At 40.3% G+C, this 19701-nt stretch overlaps 1 protein-coding gene across 1 annotated transcript; it reads right to left on the bottom strand.

The window, feature by feature from the left end:
- Positions 1-1880: 1880 nt before the first annotated feature.
- On the bottom strand, positions 1881-14816 carry Sun3 (Sad1 and UNC84 domain containing 3). The gene is made up of 7 exons (XM_035452081.1): positions 14776-14816; positions 13863-14034; positions 12794-12878; positions 8080-8195; positions 6927-7094; positions 3911-4003; positions 1881-2000 (listed from the first exon to the last, which is right to left on the bottom strand). The coding sequence occupies exons 1-7, from the start codon at positions 14802-14804 to the stop codon at positions 1881-1883; spliced, it is 783 nt and encodes a 260-aa protein (XP_035307972.1). The 5' UTR covers positions 14805-14816.
- Positions 14817-19701: the final 4885 nt, after the last annotated feature.

Below are 19701 nucleotides of genomic sequence, written 5' to 3'. Positions count from 1 at the left end.
GGAGTATGGGAGGGAGAGAAAACTGGATTGTCATGTAAAACAATCTTGTTTCTAATTCAAATAAAAAACCTGCAACCCCCCAAAAAACAAAGAAAAGAAAGAAAACAGATCCAAGGTGTGTCATTTCATATGAAAATATTTAAAAATATAAATAAAAAAGAATATTTCATTTTAAAAAGTGAGCCAATTGGTAAATTGTGGCATGATAAGCATATTCTTATATGTTTTTATTTTGTGGTGTGTGTGTGTGTGTGTGTGTGTGTGTGTGTGTGTGTGCATGCCATGGCATGCATGTCCTGATATACATGCCATTATGTGCCTGTGGAAATCATAGGATAGGTCTCAGGAGTTGGTTCTTTCTTTCCACCGTGTGGGTTCCAGGGATCAAATGCTCAATGTCAGAGTTGGTATCCTCTGTTACTAGCTGAGCCATCCTGATGGTCAAGGTATGTTTCTTATTTGAGACAAGGTCTGTCTAATTGTCCTAGGCCAGCCTAAAACCCATACTCTCCCTGCCTCAGTTTTCCCAATGCTGGGATTCCAGGTGTTATGCTTCTATGCACAGAAATAATTCTTTTAAAAACAAAATTGTAATTTTGTTTTCACACAGATACTTATGAATTTTATTTTTTTGTTTTTTCGAGACAGGGTTTCTCTGTGGCTTTGGAGGCTGTCCTGAAACTAGCTCTTGTACACCAGGCTGGTCTTGAACTCACAGAGATCCACCTACCTCTGCCTCCAGAGTGCTGGGATTAAAGGCGTACACCACCAATGCCAGACAAAGGTTTTTTTTGTTTTTTATGAATTATTTTATAGCAATAATTCTAAAAAGCTCCTCTGCTGTGGATGGAACCAAGGTCTTCATACATGCTAGCCAGGTGTTCTGCCACTTCCCTGCAGGTGAGCCCCATTATCTATTACTGTCTCACCACTGCTCCATAATTACCATAACGTTCTGGTTTTCATTGAGATCATTATAGTTCTAAATTAGGTTAGAGAGAATTGATGTCTCCACAGCTGAGCCAGGCTTGCCCTTTATTGACCCTTTTAATCATTTTCTGTTGTATGGGGCCTTTCCCACATCTATGTTCTCTTTGTGCTTAAGGTCTTTGCTGTGGCTTTTATAGATTATGTCCTTGATCTGATTATTGTTTTTATTTATCAGTAGCTTTGATTTGCATGCAGCAGTTTCACATGTAACAGATTACTACAGTTTCTACTTGTTTTTAATTTTTAAAAAATTATTTAATTTATTTATTTTTATTTATTTAGTATGGGGGTCAGAGGACAGTTTTGGAGAGATGTTCTCTTCTTCCACCATGGATGTTCTGAGGACTGAATTCAGATCATCAGAGTTGGCCACAAAGGGCCTTTCCCAGCCGAGCCATCTGGCCAGCCCATTTGTAATTTTTAAAAGGACAGTACTGAATTCTGAGGAGTCCATTAGATTATCCACAAATATTCATGGCCAGAGCTTGCTGCTGGATTTTATCTCTAACTTAAAAATTGTCTGCAGTGTCTCCACTTCCACTGTCCAGAGCCTGTAGCTTAGGGTTCTAGTAGTGGTGATTGTGGGTGTTGTGCCTGATGTGGGGGATGAATAACTGAAATGCAGAAACTGTGGTGAGGACGGCTTCCCAGTGAGACCCTCTCCTAAATACAGACTCACCTCCTGATACTCAAAGTGAACTACCCAAATGATGTTGAATCGACTTTCATATTTTTTATTAGTAAAATCCATTCACTTCTTACTGCCTAGTAGGGATGAGTTTGAGGTTTCCCTCCCACTCCAAATCTTTGGTTCTTAGAGGTGCAATTTGATGTAAGGGAATAGCAAGCATCCTTGGACATTCTGGCCACCGCCTTCTGCACCAGCTCCTCTAAGTATGATCACTGGGGATGCCATGGACTCTGAATCTGTACAAACAAGTATACTTTGGATGTCCCCAGTTGCTAAAGATTTGAAGTTTCACACATAACAAAGATTCAGAAGCTTCATTCTGGAAACAAAGAAAACATGAATGGCTTAAAAAAATTTCCTCTCGAAGAATCCCAATGAACACTGATATAGTGGGGAATGTGGGAACTTCTTTCCTTCCCTAACACAGTCTGCTCAAATAGTGCTCTAATGGATGGGAAAATTAGCTACTGGAAGGGAAGATCCCATGAACAGATAACTACAGGGGCATGAAGGTATTCTGGAGGTCTAAGTAGCCATTGGCTCTCACTGCTTTCAACTCTCCTCACACTCATTGCTGTCAATAAAAGGAGAATTGTATGAAAACCAGACCCACAAAACCAACTGTGAATGCTGAAGTAAAAGAAACATGAGTTAATGGCTAGCTTGAGCTACCATAAACAAGAATCCGTTTCATAAAAAAAGTTAAAACAAAAATAAATACAACCTCAATAAAATCCAAAGCTAAATACAAATTCATGGCCATATGAATATTCAAGTAAGGCACAGACACAGAACTTTACAAATATGCTAATTTATAATAGTTATCCATCCCTTGGTATCTAGAAGGATGACTTCCAGGACCTCCTTGTTGATACTGGATCTATGGGTTCTCAAGTCCCCTATGTAAAATGGCATAATATTTGCGGAGAAGTTAGGGTTAGCTTTCCATGTAGTTAAGATCATCTCAAGATGGCTTATAATCCTGAACACTGTGCAAATGCTATGTAAACAATCTCTATGTTGTAGTGTCTAAGAGACACTAACAAGGGAAAGCTTTACTTGCTTAGTATAGTACCAAAGACTTTTCCATCTGTGCTGTGGTTTTGTGTGTGAGACCATTGCATGTAAAAAGCTGTGATTCTGTGTGTGAGATCATTTTATGAGAAGATGTGATTCTGTGTGTGAGATCATTGCATGTGAAGAGCTGTGATTCTCTGTGTGTGAGATCATTACATGGGAAGACTGTGACTCTGTGTGTGAGATCATTACATGGGAAGACTGTGACTCTGTGTGTGAGATCATTGTATGTGAAGACTGTGACTCTGTGTGTGAGATCATTGTATGTGAAGACTGTGACTCTGTGTGTGAGATCATTGTATGTGAAGACTGTGACTCTGTGTGTGAGATCATTACATGGGAAGACTGTGACTCTGTGTGTGAGATCATTGTATGTGAAGACTGTGACTCTGTGTGAGATTATTGTATCTGAAGACTGTGACTCTGTGTGTGAGATTATTGTATGTGAAGAGCTGTGACTGTGTGTGAGATCATTGTATGTGAAGAGTTGTTTGAACAGTTGGTAGTGGTGGTAGTGGTGGGGGACTTGGATCAGTTTCATTGTTGACTAAAAAGTATCATAAACACTTATCCTTACATAGTATGAGACACTTTTCTACATCTCTCAGTTCCTTTAATTCCTGTGGCTAACTTTAGTGCACGTCAGGAAGTTTATCAGTTAACAGTGGGTGTTTCCTCTCATTGGCTTAGGAAGGAAAGATTTCCCTATATTATCTGGCATTAAATATTGATTGAGTCCTTTTTCCCTCTTTCCACATCATATCACATCTTCAAAGTTTTACTCAAGGCAGATGAGACAGTCATTATCAAAATGAATTGCTCATGTGGTAAATTGCTTCCTGTACATGTGCTGGGTGCACTATTTAAAATAAAAAAATTACTGAGAAACTCAATACATGGGGAGGTAGTAGCAAGTGAGAATAAGTTAGAAATTGCTTTTGTAATTGCCATCTCTTATAATTAATTGTGCACCAATAACTTACAGTTAAATGATGTTCATTAAAATACATGTAAGCATTTGAAGCAAAGAATGGAGTTATGACAGTCTTTCTTAGCTTTTGCTCTAGTCATAATTATTTTCAGGCAGCAGTTCTAGCAAATCACTCTTAGTGACGAGGCCAAACATAACAGCATTTCCCAGTGGATTATTACCTGGAGCTCAAATGTTTGAATGGTTGTTTCCGTTTTGTTAAATATAAACTGACCTAGGAACATTTCTTCTCCTTCACATTTTTTCTTAATACCCTGCAAAGAAAACAACAGGTATGGAGGCAGTAAGGATTGGGTAGGAGCTCAGTGGAAAGAAATGAATGCAGATGTTCAAGTAGCAACAGTTCACCCTAAACTGTATGTGCTGGAGCTTGGGAGATGGCTCAAAGATTGCTTGTTGTGTAAGCTTGAAGACTTGTGTTCAAGTCCCCAGATTCCATGTGAAAATGTCAACAAGGCTGCCTGTGCTTGTACCCCAACATTGGGGGTCAGAGACAGACAGAACATGAGAACCCACTGACCAGCAAGATGACACCAAGATGGCAAGTTTCCAGTTGAATGAGAGACCCTGTTTCAAATTATGAGGGCCAAGAGCAATAGAGGAAACACTTAGTTCATCAATTCTGTAATCCAGAAAGAAAATGGGAAGTACTTGTTGCTCAATGATTCCTGCCTGTAAGAATCAGCCAGAATGCCTACAAATAAGGAACAGTACTGAGTAAACACAAACGGGCAGGGCCTGCCAAAACTCATCTCTAACTCAACACTGCAGTGCATGTGAGCATCGGAGGCTAGAATCAGAAGGCTTCTGCATATGGGATTGGAAGCATTAGTGGGCACAGGAAGTAGGCTACATCCTTCTCCAGTTAGTAATGTCAAAGGGTAGAATGCCTAAACCTTCGAGGAAAAGTGAGAGTAGGCACTCAGACAGAAACCACGGGGAAGGTCCAAGGGCAGCACATGGAGACACAAACTCCTGTGGCTTGAGATGAAACTAGCACCACAGGGATGTAGGCTGCAAGCCCAGAAAGGCTTGGAATCTGGGCCATGGTATGCTAGAGGTCAGAGAGGGGAGGGACTCAGGTCTGAGGCTTGGCTGATTCATTTCAACAAGACATGAGAGCCCTCAGTCCATGGCAGTCCCTGCCCACCAGCCCTTGCCAGAGCTCTCTTCCTGAGGCAGCTGGTTGTGCAGCTGAGATCTGTCCTGTGCTCTTCCTCCCCTGCAGGTCCCAGCAGTCCAGTCAGGCTGACACTTGCCACTTGCAGGAATCCTTGCAAAGGCAACTGCATTGACTGTGCTGCCAGGCTTCATAGGAGCATCAGGACATTCAAGAAAGGCAACTTATAAGATCAACAGAGACTCTGTAAACAAACAAGATAGAACTAAACTCTGCTATCAATTAGTATCTTCAGATGCAAAGAAGACAATGCTGCAAACACAAAAGACTCTAAATAAGCAATATTTGTGGAAATCAAAGTCTTAGAGAGTAAAATTATGATGAAAGAGATGAAAATTTTTACATAGGCATTAGAGCAAAATAGATGCAGTCTTTCAGAGATGGACTATGAATCAGAAAAGGAAAGTTAGAAACCAACTTCCGGATGTAGTATTGAGACCCCACAGTGACAGCCATGCACCCGGCTCATCTAGCAATCATCAGATTGGAGTCAAAGGGTAGAAGAGCTCTAGCAAGGTGGATGGGAGGAAGGGGAGAGCAAGAGAAGCATGGTTTATCTGACTTGAATTAACAATGGGAGAATATGCACCTCTGATGAAGAGCTTGGCAATGTATTAGAGATAGAAATGCACCAAAGTGAGCAAATTAGACAAACAGGTGGCAAATACCTTTGGATATGTTTAAAATGTTTTCAGTAAAGAAAGTAACTTTCAGGGCTGGAGAGATGCTCAGAGGTTAAGAGCACTGACTGCTCTTCCAGAGGTCCTGAGTTCAATTCCCAGCAACCACATGGTGGCTCACAACCATCTGTTATGAGATCTGGTGCCCTAGTCTGGTGTGCAGATATACATGGGAGCAGAATGTTGTATACATAATAAATAAAATCTTAAAAAAAGAAAGTAGCTTTCAAGTGCTATATGGCTCAACAGAGAGCAATGCCAAGTAGTCACCAGGAAAATACTGACCACTGACGGAGACAAACAAACAAAAAGACATGCATCCACCACCCTCCCAGAGCCTCAGACATGAAACACAGATTTAGGAGTTCAAATCCAATATCTATTTCACAGAAGCAAAACCCAACATCTGTGGCAGACTCTTACACACAAATATTCAAAGTCCCATTATTTATAAAAACCAAAACCCTGCAAGTAACTCTTAGATGTCTACCAGCTAATGGATAAGCAAAATACAAACAATCAGCTGTTTGTTCTTTGCTTCCAAAAAGAAGTCAAATATTGACAAGCACTTCAAGTGGGTGAGTCCTATGCTATGTGAATTATGTCTCTATAAGCCTGTTGTTTAAAGACAAAGATATTGCATAGGAGGAGCCACAGAAAAGTGATTTTCAACTTCCATAGGAGGGAGTCATCATATAATATCTAACACTGAAAAATTACAAAATAAAGGTAAAAAGAAAACATGGAAGCAGGTGTCTCAATAAGAGGCGAAACTGCTGCTAATGGGAACTTTGAGGATAAAAGAATTGGGAACTCCCAAGTGGTGGTGGAGCACATCTTTAATCTCAGCACTCAGGAGGCAGAGGCAGGCAGATCTCTGTGAGTCTGAGGCCAGCCTGGTCTACAAAGCTACATGAAGAAAACCTGTCTCAAAAACAAAAAAACAAAAAAACAAAAAACAAACAACAAAAAAAATTGGGAGGAGGGAGAAACAGGAAGGTGCATTACAAAGTTTATGTAAATAGCCAGCATTTCAGGTGTGTGTGTATAACGTTTTAGTTTTAAAGTAAAAATGTAAAGTCAAATGTAGAAATCATCTGGTCCAAACCTCCCAGTCTGTAACTAATAAGGCACAAGAAGTTAGTGCACAATTAAAAGGAGAGTTCAGGGCTGGTGATAGCTCAGTAGCAGAGTTCTAGCTTAGCCTCCACGAGGCCCTACATTCAATTCCCAAAGACAAGAGTCTAGCTCCTCCTTCCCAGTCCAACACCCTCTGTCTCAACCCACTCCAAATGAAAGTTTTAGACAGCTTCTCACATAGACAGAGAACTCCTTGGGTGCACTCGAGGTATTTCCTGACGGGGAAACCTTCTCTGAGATGTGCTCCATGGTTACAGCTGTTGGGATGATCTTCCTGGCTAACTTGATCAGGATATGACCCTGGGAACCTGGAAAGGCCCAGCACTTTCCAGGGTGGACATCTGGCTGGAAAGAAAACATTAAATTAATCTCTTTCCTGGGTACATAAATCTAATCTTTCAATACTGAGGATATCATCTCTAGCAACTGTAAGATTCTTCGGACACCTGGCAAATAGGAGAGCTTCCCAAACACCCTAGATCTGGTTGTTCATCCAGAGTGCTTTGTGCTGCTGTCCAACAGATCCTTGACCACAGCACTGCGTTTTTTTTCCACTGCTGTGACTACACTGCTAAAGGGCAGCTAGAGGAAGAAGTGTGGATGGTGCTGGCGGTGATGAGTAAGGAGACAATGGTGTTTACGGTGGAGGTGATGTTGGTGGCAGAACAGACAGTGATGGTGGTAGTGGAAATGAAACTGATCAGTTCTAGTGATGGTTGATGGCGAGATGGCAATAGTGGATAATAGTGGTGACGGAGGTCCCGGTGGTAAAGAAGAGAAACAGAATATCTTTTACTAGATGTAAAATTGTAACCTGGCAAGAAGAGATTGTAGGTTTATCTTTGAAGATAGTTTTAAATTTGAAAGCAACTTCTGATATGTGGCTCATAAGTCATGATCCTTCCAAGGGAACTACAAGGCTTACGTGGAAATTTCTGTTACAGTCAACCCTGTGAGAACATGTGTTTGCCATTGCACCTTAATGCCCGACTGGCATTTGGAGGGCATCCTCTTTTAACAAACGTTTGTTGAATGACTGAAGTTTTCAATGGAAAAGAGAGGTCAGAGAATCAATGGAAATGAAAGGTATGGAAATCCATGTTCTGACAAAGTCTAGTTTTCTGATATTAAAAACACAATAATTAATGATAGTTTAGGACTCTAAGATAAACACTTTGTACGGTGTTAAGGTGTAGAAACATAAGAAATGTCTAGGTTTTGCAGGCAGCATGGATGATGTTCTTGCCTCCGTTTTAAAACATTAATACAATCACAGTCTTTAATAACAAAATTTTAAGGTAGACATAACATCGTCCTATTTAGCACTTACCTGAAGAATCATATCTGGAGGCATCTCATAATTGAGGAACCCGATCCCATGCCAGTACAGTTTTGCTTTATTGTTCTTGTAACTTTCTGAGGTCCCAGCTTCAATGACAGAGGCTCCTAAAATTGCAAAATATTTTAAACTTAATGCATAAGACTTAATACATATTATCTGGATTTTAATGACAACCCTGGAAAGGTATTACTGGAAAAATCCCAGTTAGAGTCACACTCAGGCCTCAGTCAGGCTGGCACCAGTGATAGTCTATCATTTCCAGAAAGGTGTTTGCTCATTTGTTTCTTGGTTTTGAAATAGGGTCTCAATAGGTACTGAAGGCTGACTTTGAACTTGTAACATTCCTTCTGCCTCAGCGTCCTAAGTGCTTGGAGTAAAGATATGTGGCACCATATCCAGACAGAAAATCATGCTTGCTTTTCCTAGTTTCACGAAACCTCTGAAACTTACGATAAAAAAAACTTAAATACGGGAGCAATTGAGTCAAAACTAAAATTAATGTATTATATTTATCATCATCCAGAAAATCAGACTTTCTATCAGCCTTGTTTACCCAAAAATGGAAAAAGCAGCAACTCCACGCCACACGCATGCCCTGCTTGTTGTTTGTAACAGTACTTATGCAGATTCAATAGACTAACTTTTTTTGTAGGAGCTTTAATTGTAATCAAAGAAATGTGAAAGTATTAACTAAACATTATCCCTTCAAGTTATTTCATTTTAGGAAGGAGACGAGAAATTTTAAAACGCAAATCACTTCTTTAAATTTCAGTTGAGTTACACAGTATAACACTGAGGCCCCCATACGCTTGTGTTAACAGCCATGTTCTTGCCCAGGTATCTAGTTTATGAACCTTTTCTGGGATAGCATAGATTTAAATATTAAATGTGGGCCCATGGTTGCCACATGCAGCAAGAGGAAATACACATCTCTCAGTTGAACTTGAAATTTAGAGGCTGAATTACATTTAGGAAGATGGCACAGTGGTTACGAGTGCTCTGCTCTTCCAGGGGGCCTGAGTTTAATTCCTAGTGCAGGTAACTCACAGCCATCTTTGACTACAGCTCCAGGGACAACAATGACTCCTCTGGCTTCCACCAGCAACACACACACACACACACACACACACACACACACACACACACACACACACACACACAATTAAAATGTATATTAAAGTTTTGAGTGACAGTCTTATGTTACACAATATTTGGGGCATGCTTATCCTACAATTGCTTTCCATTCTCTGAAACTGAAGCAGGCATTGTTTATCTTAACAATTAACATTCCTACTTGTATGACCGACTGGGCAGGAAAACCCCTTTTGCATGTGGAGCCAATATAAGTCTGAGTCCCCCTAAAATCATCACATGAACAAAACTGAATTGTGAGTTTTGAAGAAACTCATACTTATTCATTACTTTCATTCATTTATTTTTTTAGGCTTTTGTTTTTGTTTTCATTTTGTTTTTGTTTAGTTTTTTCAAGACAGGGTTTCTGCCTACCTCTGCCTCCTGAGTGCTGGGATTAAAGGTGCTCGATTCATTTTTTAGTTCTAATTGGCTTTTTTTTGAGAAATAATTCACACACCCAATAATTCACTTGTATAAAGGGTACAGTTTAGTGTTGCTTGCCTTAGCATATTCAGATTATGCCAGTCATTATCACAGCAGATTTAGAATGGGTCAGCTACAAAAAAGCCTACAGTGAGTAGCAACCCCCCACCACCCATTTGTGCTATCCTCCAGCCCAAGACTGAGACAGTCATTGGTCAATCCTTCTTCACAGGCTCACCTATTGCAGTCATTGCTTTTACTGTGTTTTTGCATGAAGCCTTTGGGATATCTGTGTGTTGTAATGAATGCCATTCTTTATGCCATCTTCAGAGCACTTTATTCATCTGTTAGTGGGCATTTCTCATCTTGGTGATTATCAATCTGGTCACCACAGGTATTCTCCTAATGGCTTTTGTCTGGGTTTTGCAGAGCTGAGGCTTGAACCTAAGCTCTTATGTGACCTAAGCAGGTACTCTTAGCACTGAGATGTACTCCCAGCACTGGCATGCATGTTTTGACTTAAATGTAAAATTTAACTCTTAAGTAAATACATAGAGGTGGCACAACAGGATCACTAGGGCTATATTTAACTTGAGAAGCAGTTGTCAGGCTGCCTTCCAAACTTACCACTTAATACACACCACACCACACACACACACACACACACACACACACACACACACACACACACACACAGACTGTGGGTGGAAGGGCTTCCCAGTGTCTGCAGCACTTGGCAGGCACTCTGCCTGCCACTCTGATAGATGTGCACTGATGTGTCATTGTGCTTCTGAGGCCCATTTCACTAATGAATAATAATGTCTAGTGTTTTTTCATGTTCCTTTCATATTTACATTTCTTTAATAAAGTGTTTTCTGATCTTTAGCCCAGTTTTTACATTGCGTTTTCTGTTTTATTATTATTGAAGTTTGAAAGCTTTCATAAATTTTAGATCCAGGAGCTTTGCTAAATTTATGTGTAAATCTCCTGTCTCCAGCCGGGGAATTGTCTTTTCATCCTCTCAATTGTTCTTTTTAGAACTGAAATTCATACTAATGGGTCCAAGCTGTCTTTTCTTTTCTGTTTGGTCTTGTTTCAGTGTTTTCTTTAAGATATCCTTTCCTAGGCTTATGAAGGAAAATTGAAAGTTCAAGGCCAACCTGGGCTATGATGTGAGTTCAAGGTCAGCTGGACAACTTTCAAGACCCTGCCTCAAAATAAAAATTTAGGGAAATACAGGTCTAAATATAGCTCCATGGTAGGGTGCTCATCTCACACACAGGAGACCACGAGTTCAGGCCCCAGTGCAACAAAATAATGAATTAAAAAATCACACTATTTTCCTTTACTTTTTGTTTTAGAAATTGTATAACTTCACACCTTACTTTCAGACTTTAGGTTAATATCTGGTAAATTATGGCTAAGTTTTGGTTTGCAATGAATATCAGAACTGCTGGCTTGAATTTTCTGTTTTGCCAAAACCCAATCACCATGCCCATGTGGACTGACTCTGGACTTGTGTTCTATGCCACTGTCTCTTGATTTCTGGGGCCTTTATAATAATTGTGAAAACCAGCTACCAAATGTTCCAGTTTCTCATACAGATACACACACATACACACACACACACACACACACACACACACACACACACACACCAATACAAGCAAAGTTTTTCTAGTTGATATTTTGCCCTGTTTTTTTCTGTGTTAGCAATAATGCTGTTTATAAGTTGATATGTTAGTTCTTTTCTAATTTGCCTGATTTTGCATTTTCACTCCCCTTTTCTCCCTCTGTTCCATTTCTTGTCTTGGAGCATAGGTTAGGACTTCTGTGGCCATGGTAACAACAAATGGTAATTAAGGGCAGCATCCTTACTGTTTTTGATCTTTGGAGAAATCTTTCAGTCTTCTATAAATTCCTGTGTGTTTACATAAGGAATTATGCAGGAGTTATTTGCCGGGTTGAAGGAAACCTCTCTGGTACGTTCAGAGTTTTTAATCATAAATGAATGTTGCTATATGATTTTAATTTATCTAAACTTATCACCACAATGACCAGATTGTTAAATGTTTTGATATAGCAAACGACACATAAAATTTCAAAGGATAAGGCTTTTAGTCCTAGAAGAGGTCCTACTTATTCACACACATTTATTGTCATTCTTGTGTATTCCCAGATTCAGTTTGTTGTAAGACATTACAAAATGAAGCTAGGGCATGGTGGCACACACCTATAATTCTAGCACTTGGGAGGCAGAGGCAGGCAGATTTCTGTGAGTTTGAGGCCAGCCTGGTCAGCGTTCATAGTGAGTTCCAAGACATCCAAAGCTACACAGTGAGACTATGTCTCCAAAAACAAACAAATGATATTATGAAATGATAAAGAGGGCAAGTGGGCTTATCACATTGCCCAGGGGCCTTGTGTATACTAGGCCTAGCACTACATCACTGAGCTATAGCCCTAGATATAGTTTTCTTTTCAGAAAGGTTTTAAATACATGTTTCTCTACTCACCACATCACTATCCACTTTTTGGTTGTTTTTTTTTGGGGGGGGTTGTTGTTGTTGTTTTTGCTATCTATTATCCACTTCCTATTGAATGACTTTTGATGGTCTGTACACTTTAAGAAATCAGTTCACTCATCAATAGCATCTCTTACACTGCCCTCCCCACTTCCCCTCTGCACTGCTCAGGAGTTTAGGTCCAAGATGGCAGAAATTACAATTCACAGCCTAAGTAAGCTCTTAGGGCTTATTTTCATTTGGATGACATTGAGCACATTACTTTGTAACTCACCTTTAAACACCAGCCTTTAGTCTGCAATAATGAATTTAACATCCCTGTAAAATCATTTTGGTGCATATAATACAAAGTGTTGCCCGTCTTCTGAGCTTAAGTATTCTCTTCCTGATTGACTACCCCGTGGTATATCAGCTTTTTCTGGGTCCTCCTAGATACATGCTAATGGAGTTCCGGAAGCAGTCAATGACAATCATTTCTAATATCTTCCTTAACATCTAATTTATTAATTTCAGCCCTTCTCAATGTGGGATATGTGTCATTTTCTGATAAAGAATTTTAAATGGTCTTAAGCATTCCTTTTTTTTAACAGTCATCTTTCATTTTTTTCCCCTGTACTCACCAGCTGACTTCAGGGCATAATCAGCCATCTGTATTTGGTCCCCTCTGAACTTTTTAAGTACGTAATGTACCAAGTTTGACATTTCCTGTAAAGATTAGAAGAACAGTTTTCTGTTATGAATCTCTACCAATAGCTTGCATTTTTACCCTTTGTTTCATGGACTTGGACCTAAACTCCTTAATCTGAAGAATTCTAACAGCTCTCAGGAACTCTCAGGGGTAGGCACTGATGCACTTGGATGTCTTGTCCACACCTCTGTGGGAGTGACCTTTCTCAGACAACTCAGAGTTAAAACTAAAGTGTGATGGGGACCATGGTCACACAGAAAGGTGGACCTGGGGCGGCTCTCTAAGCCACTGCACTTTGGTACTCACCATAGGCTGAGACAGAGCTGTGCCAGGTGTGCTGCTTGCTGTGTCCTGTACTTAGCAACAAATACTGGAATATTCTATAGCTCTTTAAGAATCAGGCAGCTTTAAAAGGGCAGATGATTGCTTATTACAGCAACTTTTTTCACCCACTTGAGTCAGTGTTGGGCTCTGAAGGATACTCTTGTCCAAAAATAACCAAATACCCTGAGCAGGTACAACAATTATCATTGACTAACTCGAACACGGCATCACAATTACAAGGACAGGGTGGATGGAGCCATGAAGGCCAAGGTTAGATTTCTACACATTTCAAACATAGACATGAGGAGGAGAAATTAGTGGTGGTACAGGCAGTGGGAGAGCAATGCAGAGAAGCTTCTGGCCTAAATCTGGAGCTCACCAGAGGCATAGTTCTCAGAGAAGAATGGGAACCTCTTGCTAGCAAGTATTTGCTATAGACAATCACAGATGACCATTTCTGAACCACTGGTTGGTTATCTTGTGGGGAATAAGTTGTATCACAACTCAATGTCCTCTCTGTAACACAGCATTAGTGGAAAAGTAGAGTCCCAAGGAAGTCAATCAGGGGGTCCCAGAGGATGTAGCTAATGTCAGTTGGTACCCATTTAGTGGAAGAAATGGCATGAGCATCCTGGGACTAAATGTTTCAACCCCCTCCATGCCCCAGACCTCCTTGCCTCATCTGGAACCGCAGTGGTGACCTGGTCTTGCACAGCCTCTCGGTGGACAGGCCAGCTGTGATTGTGTACACCGTCCTTCATGTCTCTAAGCAATGCCTTCAGAATATCTATTTGTTCAATTAAAATCAAGATTTCACGAAAATTGTTCTCCAAAGTCTGGCTTTCCTTCCTGTACACAGAAGAACCACAAGATGAAAGAGGGAAACAGTAAGGTTCCTGCCAACAGCTTCAGGGCCAGAAATGGGCAAATGAGTCAACTTAAGGGCAGAAAAAAAGATTCCATAGGTAGGGGAAGGCGGGGATGTGCCTTTGTCTGCTCATTACATTTCACTGTGAGGAGAAAGCAAGGTGGGCACTCAAAAGACAAGAGTCAGAGGGAATCTTTGTTAGTTTTTTTTCTACACTGAGCAGTCAGGAAGCAACCAACCTCACTTGTCCTCTGTCAAGTGACTTCATGCAGGTGAATGCTAAATCCTATGTCATCCCTGGGATGCAAGCTGGGATGTCCTGAATTCCTAGTGTAGTGGACAGAAGTGTTTTTTCAAGCTATAGCCTGGAGATCCACACAATGTGCACACTTGAAACATTTACTATTTATATTCATTAACCTATTTATCAATTCACTTTTATTTGAGACAGGCTTATCAGTTGTAGCTTCAAAATGAGGATTTTGCTGCTTCAGCCTTCTGAGTACTAGAATTCTAGACTCAGTTGCATATGGTATTTTAAACAGATTTGGCTTTTTGTGGTGGGTAAGAATAAATAGCCAGGAAAAGTGCTCTTGACTGGCAGATATGTAAGCTACAATACAGGAACATTATTTTCATTTTATAAATTTCCATAAACAAACCCCCAATATTTCAGTGTTTGGAGTCAGAGCAGAGAATGGTGCATACAAAACCCCACTCACTTTAAAAGTTCTAGTTGCTCCTTAGGCATTCGAAGTCTGGCCTGAAATAGAGGAGAGAAATAATTCTGAGTCTTACTTTTTCACTCAGTTGTCTTTCTTCTGAAATCACACTTGGACCCTTGAAATATAGCTTGGGACATAAGAGCACCTTGCATGTGTGTCTTCCTTGGCGTGCAATGTATGCCATTGTTACCATGTCAGGAAAGGTGGCCTTATTCACACAACAGAAAGTGACATATAATGTAAACTCCAGGATGGAAGCATTATTTGCTGTTTCTGAAGGTGGGGTACCACTGCTCACTTTGGATGCACATCAGTTTTTCTGAGAATGGCTTTGTCCAGGACCAGAATGTGAAGACCTGGAGATGTAGAGGTTATCTCATGTAAACTCTGTCTGTGAGGTTTCATGTGGCTGACCTTTCATCCACGACCAAGGTTGGTGTGCTAGTTAGGTTTTTGGCAGCTTGAAATAAGTTGGGAAAGGGAAACCTCCACTGAGAAAATATCTCAGTCAAATTGTCCTATAGGCAAGCAGAGGCCATTTTCTTGATTAATGATTAATGTGGATGGACCCGGCCCACTGTCGATGGTGAATATCTAGGCTGTACAAGAAAGCAAATTGAGGATACCATGGGGAGCAAGCCAATAAACAACATTCCTCCATAACCTCTGGGTCAGTTCCTATATCCAGGTTTCTGTCTTGAGTTCCTGCCCTGATTCCCTCAATGATGAACTGTGATGTGGAAGTGCAAACCAAATAAACCTCTTCTTCTCCTGATGTTTTTGGTCATGGTATTTATCACAGTAATAGAAAGCAAACTAGGTCAGGGCAGTGGTGGTGCACTCCTTTAACCCCAGAACATGGGAGGCAGGCAGATCTCTCTGAGTTTGATGCCAGCCTGATTTACAGAGTGAGTTCCAGGACAGTCAAGGCTATACAGAGAAACCCTATCTCAAAAAAAAAAAAACAAGGAGGAGGTGGAAGATAGAAAGGGGGAGGGAGGGAGGGAGGCAGAAAGGCAGACAGGAGGGAAGGAAGCAAACTGCAGCAGTCAGGAATGCTAGGAGGTGCTTATGGAGTATAGAGTAGATAGTGAACACCTCACTGAGACCTCAGGAGCTTCCAGGCAAAGGAAAGAACTGTTCTGGCTGGGGATGGGAGACAGTTAGTCATATGGAATGATTTATCTTTCTCCCTTCTCTTGGAGTTTCTCATAGGGAGCCTGAAAAGGTCAGGAGGTATGGAGAATTGGGGAGATTTCTTAGTTGTAAAACCACTTAGAAGAACCCCACTTGCTATAAGATTGTCATTGACTGTTCTCCCAAAACCAAGATAATATAATGCAAACTGAACTCACCTTGCGGCATACTCAGTTTTAAATGAGTGGCATGCAACAAGAATTTAATGAAACATCACCTGGTAATTATAGAGCCGGGAGCCATATTCTGCGATTACAGTATATAATTCTCTGGGTTTTTGACGAAACTCTGTTTCTTTAAACCACTGATAATTTTGAAGTCCTTCAAAGAAAAGGGAAACTCTCAGTAAAGAACTTATGGAGAAACACTTATAAACTATGTTACATGTATTAATAAGCATTTCTGTGAATGTGAAAGAGAGAACAGTCTTAGAAATTAGGAGTACAAGGTAGGGATGCAGCTCAGCAGGAGAGCACTGGCCTCACATGTATGACCCCAGCCCTGCAGAGAAAGAGGAAGCTGGGGCAATGGCTCAGTAGATACAGGGCATGCTGTACAAGCATGAGGACACCTGAGTTTGGATCCCTGGTAGCCACCTAAAAGCTGGTGTGGCCATTATGCTTGTAATCCCTGCTCTGCAGAGGCGGTAGTATCTGAGACAGTTGAACACCTGGAATTCTAGGTTCAGTGAGAGACCTTGTCTCAAAAACTAAGGTGGATCAAGATGGAGGAAGACACCTGACATTGCCCTCTGGCTTTTGCACATGCACCTGTGCACACATGTGCACAGACACGCATACATCAAACACACACACACACACACACACACACACACACACACACGGTTGAGAAGGAGATAAGAACAGATTTTTGGATGGCCTCACAGAATCCATCACGAGAGAGAGAGAGAGAGAGAGAGAGAGAGAGAGAGAGAGAGAGAGAGAGAGAGAGAGAGACATAGAGAGAGGAGATAGAGAGAGGAAGGAGAGAGGAGTGACTGTTATGGAATCTGAGACTGATCAGCAATAGATCTGAGATACAACAAACATCAGTTTACTTGAAGGTGGGGCTGTAATCCTACATATTGATCAGAAAGATAGAAAAGTAAGCAGATTCAGTTAAGCCTGGGGGACATTATTGGGATATTCACTATGCCGATTACACATCCCACCCAGAAAGAGAAAAAGGCAAAAAGAGAGAGAAGGAATACTTGAAGAAACAACGGCTGAAAAGTTTTAGAATTGATGAAAATAACAATTCTATTCATCTAAGAAACCCAACAGATGCCAAGGAGAACAAACTTAAAGATTCCCCACAAGAAAACACATAATCAAACTCTCCAAAGCCAAAGGCAGAGAGAACTTGAAAACAGCAAAAAAGGAATGCTTTGCCATGGATAAGGATTGTCATTTGGTTTCTCATCAGAAACTATAGACGCCACAAAGCAGTGGGATGATGGGTTTAAAGAGGCCAAAGGGCAATCTGTGTGTTATGGTGCTAGAGAAGCTCATATTCAGCAAAACTAGAACTCTTGGCAAATCAAATCCTGGGGATCTGTGGCTGTCTTTCAGGATAAGTGAAAGGACATCCTGTGGGGCAGCTTCATATCCCAAATCAATAACCTCCCAGAACAGCCCTACCTGCTGGAGACTAAATGTTCAAACCATGAGCCTATGGGAAACATCTTATATTCAAACTATAATAGATGGTAACTCCAGTTTAATTTCTTAAATAATTTAAAAAATAAATACATGAAATGTAATGATAAATCCATGTTAATGGGTACCTGCGTATTTGCATGATTTATAAACTAATTTGCTATCAAGCCATTTTGTTATCAGTTCTGGTTGTTGTAATTCCTACTAAGAAAATATTTAACATGTGATGGGAAGAATCTCCAAAATGTACTTTCAACCAATTCAACACAAAAGATGATTGCAACAGAAGAAATTAGAAACAACCAAAAGGTATAAGACATGCAAGAAAAGTAAGAAAATGGCAGAAGAAAATCTTTTCTCGCCCACAATAAATTTAAATGTAAATGGTTAAGCTCTCCAAGTCAAAAGCAGCGGGACTTGCGCGCAATTCTAGTGCTTTGGAGACTGAGGCAGGAGGATCAAGAGTTACAAGTCAGGGCCTAGAGACATGACTCAGCAGTCAAGAGCTCTTGTTACTATTTCAGAGGACGCAGGTTCAACTCCCAGCACACACATGGCTGCTCACAACCATCTCCAGTTTCAGATGATACAATGCCCTCTTCTGGTCTCCATGGCCCCAGAAATGTTATCTCAGTGGTAGATGGGTTGCTTAACATGTGTATGTCTCTAGTTTGATCCCCAGAACTGGAAAACAACAACAAACCACACAAACACACACACACACACACTGCTAGAAGAAACTAAAGAACTATGTTAATAGAAAGACAATCCATAAACTATGCTCATTAATTAGACCATTTATTATTATTAAAATAGCAATACTTCCCAAATATATTTACAGATTTGAAGCAATCCCAACCACTGGCACAACAGGCTTCTGGGCCAATGGCAAAGACTTAGACATGCACCTGTGACTAATTGGACATTTGTCAGGATGCCAAGACTATTAAAAATATCCCTATGGGAGAATTATCTCCAGCAAATGGTGCTTGCCCAACTGGATACTCAGGTGCAAAAGAATAAATTTGGAATTGTACTCTGCACCATATGACCACAAAATGGTCCAATGACATGAATGTTATTGCTAAAACTACGGGACTATCAGAAGAAAACATCAAATCTTTACTGTTGGAATTTTACAAAGGATTTCTTGATAAAATGTCATCGAAATTACAAACATTTATGAACCAGAAGATAAAGTAAAAATGAAAAGATAGTGTGCACAATAAAAGAAAGTATTTTAAAATCAAACACCTGAGATGGAAGAATACAGTTAAAAATGAACAAAAGACAAATAGACAAATCTCCAGACAATACTTGCCCACTGCCTATAAATTTATGAAAATTAGTCTCTAGGAAAATGCATATCCAAACCACAAAGACCACTCAATAGCTACCAACATGACTATAATTAAATAGGGAAATGGCAAGGGATGCTGACAGCATAGAGAAAGGCAGAACCCCCCCCCCACACACACACATTTTGCTGGTGGAAGTGACCAGTGAGGTGGTCAGCATGAAAAGCTATCACCACTTCTTTCCTGGTATCTCCACTACTAGGTATTTGCTTAAAAAGAAATTAAAATAAATGTTCAAATGAACACACGTGCATGTGTTTGTAGCTGTATTATCCCTAAGACCCAAAAGATATGAATAGTCCAAATGTCCATCAATGGAAAAATTGATTTAAAAATGTGGTATATATACCCACAATGAAATATTGTTGAGCCACAGTAATGAACAAAGAACTGATACATTCTGCAACAAGGATACCCTTAAAAAATTCAGTTTATTGAAAGCAAACATAGAAGAAAATTGCCATTTTTAATCAAATATTTGGGCTAGGCAAAGAGACAGGATGCAGACTTGTGGAGGAGAGAGAGATCAGGAAGCTACTGGTTTGGGATACAATGAATTTCCTTTAGGAGCATAGATACATGGAGTACCTCAAACAAGGAAGTAGTTGCCCAACACAGTACACCCAATAGCACTAAATTATCACTGCAACTCAGTAGGGAACAAAAACAACAGTGGCAGTTTAATTCTTCTGAGATTTGTATGAAAAGGT

This window comes from Cricetulus griseus (assembly GCF_003668045.3).
Source record: "Cricetulus griseus strain 17A/GY chromosome 1 unlocalized genomic scaffold, alternate assembly CriGri-PICRH-1.0 chr1_1, whole genome shotgun sequence".
NCBI lineage: Eukaryota > Metazoa > Chordata > Mammalia > Rodentia > Cricetidae > Cricetulus > Cricetulus griseus.
The sequence above is the reverse complement of the archived record's forward strand: the minus strand, read 5'-3'. Positions and strand labels throughout refer to the sequence as shown.